Source organism: Homarus americanus, unplaced genomic scaffold, assembly GCF_018991925.1.
Source record: "Homarus americanus isolate GMGI-L3 unplaced genomic scaffold, GMGI_Hamer_2.0 scaffold49667, whole genome shotgun sequence".
In the NCBI taxonomy this organism is placed as follows: Eukaryota; Metazoa; Arthropoda; class Malacostraca; order Decapoda; family Nephropidae; genus Homarus; species Homarus americanus.
In genome coordinates, this window is record NW_024738608.1 from 10,295,942 (window position 1) to 10,302,974 (window position 7,033).

Genomic DNA, 7,033 nt, shown 5'->3' on the forward strand with positions numbered 1-7,033 from the left:
AATTAGGTCGGTGGTGTTAGCAGGCTCGCGTTATCCTCTTTCTCATTACCGTAATCACACACTCACCCACCCGCCCGCTCCCCCGCCTAGCTGAAAAAGTTACGCTCTGGGATACACACACACACACACACACACACACACACACACACAGACTCTTTCTCACTCTCTATTTTCTCTTCTTTCTTTCTTTCTTTCTTTCCTTTTTTTCTCATACACCATATTTAACATATTTTTATAGCTAAAGTCATTATTGCATATCCCATTTCTCTTCTGCTTCCTTATTTATCATTAAACTCTTCTTGACAAGTGACATAGTGAACAGTACCCTTGAATAGTCTCTCCACCCCAGCTTATTTCACCTCATAACCTCCTTAACCCTATTTGGGCGAATGAGGTTAGGTTAGGTTAGCTTAGGTTAGGTTAGGTTAGCTTTGTGGTGGTTAGCTTAGGTTAGGTTAGGGTGGAGATTCTTCAGGTGAGTAGAATATTTTAATTTCTATTTAAAAAGATTTCACATAATTGCCACTTTGATCTCTTGAAATAGATTTATCTTATTTTACGTTTAGAATAATATGGTTACACATGTTGAGGGTGGGGAGGAGTTGAGGGTGGGGAGGAGTTGAGGGTGGGGAGGAGTTGAGGGTGGGGAGGAGTTGAGGGTGGGGAGGAGTTGAGGGTGGGAGAGGAGTTGAGGGTAGGGTGGGGAGGAGTTGAGGTGTGAGGAGGAGTTGAGGGTGGGGAGGAGTTGAGGGTGGGGAGGAGTTGAGGGTGGGGAGGAGTTGAGGGTGGGAAGGAGTTGAGGGTGGGGAGGAGTTGAGGGTGGGGAGGAGTCAAGGGTGGGAAGGAGTTGAAGGTTGCCCTGAGCTGTTAAGTCTCACCCTCATTAATTACTCTTTTGTTTCACCTTATCCTTCCTTATATTTTCCTCAGGTTTTATGAAGGTTGAGTGAAATAACTTCATTATATACGAAATCAACTTTTTTTATTATACACACCCAATTTATAAGTAATTTACATTGTATTATAAAAAAAGTATACAGAGTAGTTAAAAGAAAATATCCCGTTCAATAAAGTTAATTGATAATGTAATTTCCTCCTCTCGTTTTACCTGTGTTTTTGTTTTACCTTTGTGTTAATTACAGTAATTTGTGGAAGTATTACAGGTACATGGGGACTTTCTGATCACTATTTATTACATGTGTTTACAGGTGTTTGATAATAACTGTTGCAGGTAACTCTTTAATTATCATATGTTGTTGTTCAGTGTTCAAGAGTTGTGGTGGTGTTGTAGTTCAGTGTTCAAGAGTTGTGGTGGTGTTGTGGTTCAGTGTTCAAGAGTTGTGGTGGTGTTGTGGTTCAGTGTTCAAGAGTTGTGGTGGTGTTGTGGTTCAGTGTTCAAGAGTTGTGGTGGTGTTGTGGTTCAGTGTTCAAGAGTTGTGGTGGTGTTGTGGTTCAGTGTTCAAGAGTTGTGGTGGTGTTGTGGTTCAGTGTTCAAGAGTTGTGGTGGTGTTGTGGTTCAGTGTTCAAGAGTTGTGGTGGTGTTGTGGTTCAGTGTTCAAGAGTTGTGGTGGTGTTGTGGTTCAGTGTTCAAGAGTTGTGGTGGTGTTGTGGTTCAGTGTTCAAGAGTTGTGGTGGTGTTGTGGTTCTTCCTTACACCATCAAGATTGGAAAGCTGTGGTTTTAACCCTTTAGAAGGCAAAAAAATCTCTGAGGTATTTTATTCTGGCCAGCGTCATTCTATTTAACGTGTCGGTTCTCTCTTGGTCGTGTCGTTGTGGGTCCGAGGCACCATGTAAGCTGTTAGTACTACTGTGGTTGGTCAGCAGGTTCATGTAAGCTGTTAGTACTACTGTGGTTGGTTAGAAGTTGGTCAGCAGGTTCATGTAAGCTGTTAGTACTACTGTGGTTGGTTAGCAGTTGGTCAGCAGGTTCATATAAGCTGTTAGCACTATTGTGGTTGGTTAGCAGTTGGTCAGCAGGTTCATGTAAGCTGTTATTACAACTACGGTTGGTTAGCAGTTGGTCAGCAGGTTCATATAAGCTGTTAGCATTATTGTGGTTGGTTAGCAGTTGGTCAGCAGGTTCATATAAGCTGTTAGCATTATTGTGGTTGGTTAGCAGTTGGTCAGCAGGATCATATAAGCTGTTATTACTACTACGGTTGCTTAGCAGTTGGTCAGCAGGTTCATATGAGCTGTTAGCACTATTTTGGTTGGTTAGCAGTTGGTCAGCAGGTTCATGTAAGCTGTTATTACAACTACGGTTGGTTAGCAGTTGGTCAGCAGGTTCATATAAGCTGTTAGCATTATTGTGGTTGGTTAGCAGTTGGTCAGCAGGTTCATATAAGCTGTTATTACTACTACGGTTGATTAGCAGTTGGTCAGCAGGTTCATATAAGCTGTTATTACTACTACGGTTGGTTAGCAGTTGGTCAGCAGGTTCATATAAGCTGTTATTACTACTACGGTTGATTAGCAGTTGGTCAGCAGGTTCATGAAAGCTGTTGCTTAGCAGTTGGTCAGCAGGTTCTGTTAGCCGCAGGTTCATGTAAGCTGTTATTACAACTACGGCCAGCAGGTTCTATAAGCTGTTAGCATTATTGTGGTTGGTTAGCAGTTGGTCAGCAGGTAGTCTAGAGGTATTACTACTACGGTTGGTTAGCAGTTGGTAGTTCATTGCTGTTATTACTACTGATTAGCAGTTGGTCAGCAGGTTCATATAAGCTGTTATTACTACTACGGTTGGTTAGCAGTTGGTCAGCAGGTTCATATAAGCTGTTATTACTACTACGGTTGATTAGCAGTTGGTCAGCAGGTTCATGAAAGCTGTTGGGTAAGTCTTGCCGTTGGTGTGGCCAGTGTGGTGTAGCCCTGGTAGTCTGAGGTAGCAGGTAGTCTTGGCTCTGAGGCAGGTCACGTGGAGAAAACCTCCTGATGACGGGTGGTGAAAGTTCCTCAGGTAGCGGCAGAAAACGGTGTTCTCTCCTCTCCTGGGCTAGTCTTGTTCTCGTCTTCTTCAGGAACCTCACTTCATTGTACACCCTCACCACTTTTACCAGCAGGACGGTTTCAAGGCATGCCAGCAGTACCACCCCGACCCAGGTCAGTACCATCTTAATATCTGTGGACAGAAGGTTGATGCTAGGTGTAGTCACTATGTTTGCTATCTAATGGTATAAACAGTCATCGCCAAAATGGGATAAAAAAAGCCCGTAGCACTCTGGTGTATAGAGTCAACATTAAATGGTCAGTCAGTTTAGGGGATCGAAGATGGTACGACACACACACACGCATGCGCACACACACACACACCAGTATAATTTCACAACCCTTAAGATATGCGTTGACACTTGGCGTTATCGTATCTTATAACCTGGGGATGTTGCAAAGAAAATTCGTATCCACTTGCTGAAGGTGAAAGCGAGGTTAAGGTCAGGGCTAACACGCCACAATAAAACACCAATATGAGTGGTAGATTATTTCAGAGAGTGAGAAGCTCACTCACCTTGCTGGACATCATATTTAGTGTGAGGTCGGTGACCACACCAGCTTAGCTGTCCTCCTCCTTCAAGCGTGACGTTCAGACTCTCGACCAGATGGAAGTCGTACCCGTCTATGCTGTACTTTTCCTCCCCGTTGACCAGAATCTTGGGGAGAGGAAGAACTGGTCAGGCCTGATGGGGAGGGGGTGCTGGTGGCGACTAATGGGCCTTACCTTCTGGTTTTAGGCACAAAATGACATAATGACGTTGAGAATTATGATGTTTGATAGCAGACAGTGTGTGTGTGTGTGTGTGTGTGTGTGTGTGTGTGTGTGTGTGTGTGTGTGTGTGTGTTAGTCAAGTTGTGTAAACAGTCATTTCACGAAATGACTGAGAAAAAGTCAAATAGTGAAATGAATGTTTTAATCGGGTTTAGTGAGGTTCTAATCTAATATAACCTAACTAACATAACCAAACCAAACCAAAACTAAACTCACCTAACTTAACCTACCTAACTAAATTTAACCTACTCAACCAAACGCAAATGATACATTGGTTTCGCTCTTTGACTCATAATTTCAGTCATTTCGTGATCTGACTTCACAACATGACAGTAACATATATACAGAGTCATTTGAAATTCTATTCCGATGACCTTGTGTTAATGAAGTGAATGCAGTCGTGAGACAATAATTATATAAACTAAAAAATCACAGATGTATCGTGTAATAGTGTGTGTTTTACGCTTCACTAGGAGGAGTGAGTACAGTAGCTCACAAGCCTTCCTCTGTCCTTTTAACTTGAAAAATACAGGTTTCTTTAATTTTTATTGTGTTTGTGTACGTGCGTGTCTGCTAGAGGCTTTACCTTCAGCGAGAGAATTTCGTCAAGAACTTCGAATTCCATCCAATCGTTCGCGTCCTTGAGGTCATGCTCATTGAAGGTCAGAGGGAGTGCTTCGTTCTTGAGCAAAGTACAATTCACGTGCATCTTCCTAACTGTCTCTGTGGGTAGGTGTCTGAAGTAGAAGATGCGCTTCATTGCTTCACCTTCACTGTATAAACTGTCTTTTATCACGCAATCTGTCGGTGGTTTAAGACAGTGTTAAGGCTGACTCTTTCTTTTATTCTCTCAGTAAAGAGTTTCACTGGTAATGACTGTTATCGAATTAAGAAACATATACAATTGAATCTAAATTGTGAGTTTACAAAGCATCGTGATATGTATCTTTGGGTGGAGGCGTGGATGAGAAGGTGAAAGTCAAATGGCCAACAGTCCTAACAGGCCCCATCCTAACCTAACCTAACCTAACCTAACCTAACCTAACCTAACCGGCCCCATCCTAACCTAACCACCATGACTGAACACCACTTCCAAGGGTTATGTTAAGTTAGAACAGGAGGGGGTGCCCATGTGGCTAGTTACCAGCTGAGTGACCTACCTTCATCCAGACAGTTGTAGTAGAATTTCATCTTCGCTTGTCTGTCCCACGCCAGATTGAAGGGTGGGGTGAGGCCAGTGTCCTTCACCAAACTTATTTCTTCCTTATGACCTTCCATCCCCATCACCATCTCGTACCCAGTAGAGTCTGCTGTGGTCTGTGTGTTGTCTGCTGGTCCACGTGTTACAGTAGATTCTGCTGTGGTCTGTGTGTTGTCTGCTGGTCCACGTGTTACAGTAGATTCTGCTGTGGTCTGTGTGTTGTCTGCTGGTCCACGTGTTACAGTAGATTCTGCTGTGGTCTGTGTGTTGTCTGCTGGTCCACGTGTTACAGTAGATTCTGCTGTGGTCTGTGTGTTGTCTGCTGGTCCACCTGTTACAGCAGAGTCTGTTGTGGTCTGTGTGTTGTCTGCTGGTCCACCTGTTACAGCAGAGTCTGTTGTGGCCTCTGGCATCTTGTTTCTCGGCGAAGAGTAACGTTTCGTATTGAGTGGGGGTTTTATGGAGTCTTTCTTCATGTCAATGAAAAATTTCTTCCACTCGTTTATTTTGAAGACTGGCTTGCTCAAGATAGTAGTCTTATCTGCACCATTTGAGCATAAAACTTTCACAGATTCAAGATAAAAGGTGAGGATGCAGCTGTTCCCGTGGTCGTCCCGAATGGTGCCTGTAGCTTGCCATGATTCTTCACCCTCTGGACGCAGGGCAATGGTAACCGTTATATCAAACCTCTTTGGAAGATGGTGAGTGTCTGAGTCATCGGGCAGAGTAAACTGAACACAATCTGTGAGAGAGGGAATAAATGGATTGTTTATAGGTGGTCGCTCCGGGCGAGAAGTAGACTAGCGACAACAGGGGAAAACGCCAGAAAACTCAGTTAAAGTTAAAAAAAAAAGAAATATGTATTATGGTATAATGAACATATCTCAAGCTGCTTTGTCGCTTGTCTTGTTCTAGCTGAGTGTTACCATAAATAAAGAAGAAACACTCAGCTGTGTTTCAAGAAAATCCCTGCCACTTAAAAAGTGTCTTTAATAATTAAGTAACTAACAATTACAAGTAACCATAATTACAAGGTACTACAGCAAATTGCCCACATCTGGTTTAACTGTTTACCGAATATACGTGAGAAATGTCAGGTAGCAAGTGAACCTTGGCACTTCTTAGCTTTGGCGAATTACAAAAAAAAATAATAATAATAAGATAAAAAATGAAACCTACAGACCAAGAGTGAGTGAGTATTGCTGAGTGCATAGTATAACTGTTTCCCTCTGTGCTGTTTTAAGGTCAGCGGATGGGGGAAAACTCAACTGCAACCGTGACTTGAAACTCTCCCAGCATATTTGACTCTAACTTAACCTAACCTTACCTTCTGCTTTTATCTTCGTCGATGTCGTAGTTTGGTCACCTACCACAGCCACCACACACCACAGCCACCACAGCCGGACCATTCTGACAGCCGAGGAAAAGAGACAGCCAGGTGGTGGAGTATAATAACCAGACCCAGCTAGGTGCAGCTGTATAATGACCAGAGAACCAAGTAGTGGAATATAATGATCAGACAGTTAGTTGGTGAAATATAATAGCAAGACAACCAGGTGGTGGAGTATAATGACCAGAGAGCCAAGTGGTGGAGTATAATGACCAGAGAGCCAAGTGGTGGAGTATAATGACCAGAGAGCCAAGTGGTGGAGTATAATGTCAAGACAGTCAGCTGGTGGAGTACAATGATCAGACATTCAAGTGGTGGAATATAATAACCAGGCATCTAGGTGGTGGAGTATAATGACCAGAGAGCCCGGTGGTGGAGTATAATGACCAGAGAGCCAAGTGGTGGAGTATAATGACCAGAGAGCCAAGTGGTGGAGTATAATGACCGGTCCCAGCCAGGTGGTGGAGTGTACTGGAAGATTATACGTTAAGGATGGTATAGCCTGCGAGCGGGTGCCAGATATCATAGGTGCGCACACAATAATAATCAGAGGAAGTTGAAGGCGGCTGAGGAAAAAGTTATTGGCTAATGAGATTGTTATTATCCGAGTTGTGAGAGACTGTTGTATAATTAGTTGTGAGAGACTGTTGTATAATTAGTTGTGAGAGACTGTTGTATAA

At 43.2% G+C, this 7,033-nt stretch overlaps 2 protein-coding genes across 2 annotated transcripts; both read right to left on the reverse strand.

The window, feature by feature from the left end:
• Window positions 1–1,806: 1,806 nt before the first annotated feature.
• LOC121874193 (probable serine/threonine-protein kinase tsuA) lies at window positions 1,807–2,547 on the reverse strand. Its single transcript, XM_042378195.1, has one exon. The coding sequence runs from the start codon at window positions 2,545–2,547 to the stop codon at window positions 1,807–1,809; it is 741 nt and encodes a 246-aa protein (XP_042234129.1).
• Window positions 2,548–2,647: 100 nt separating this feature from the next.
• Window positions 2,648–6,799, reverse strand: LOC121874195. Its single transcript, XM_042378197.1, has 5 exons — window positions 6,291–6,799; window positions 4,923–5,705; window positions 4,349–4,563; window positions 3,505–3,646; window positions 2,648–3,120 (listed from the first exon to the last, which is right to left on the reverse strand). Exons 1-5 carry the CDS (start codon window positions 6,370–6,372, stop codon window positions 2,648–2,650), a joined length of 1,695 nt encoding a protein of 564 aa, XP_042234131.1. The 5' UTR covers window positions 6,373–6,799.
• Between the last annotated feature and the right edge of the window lie 234 nt (window positions 6,800–7,033).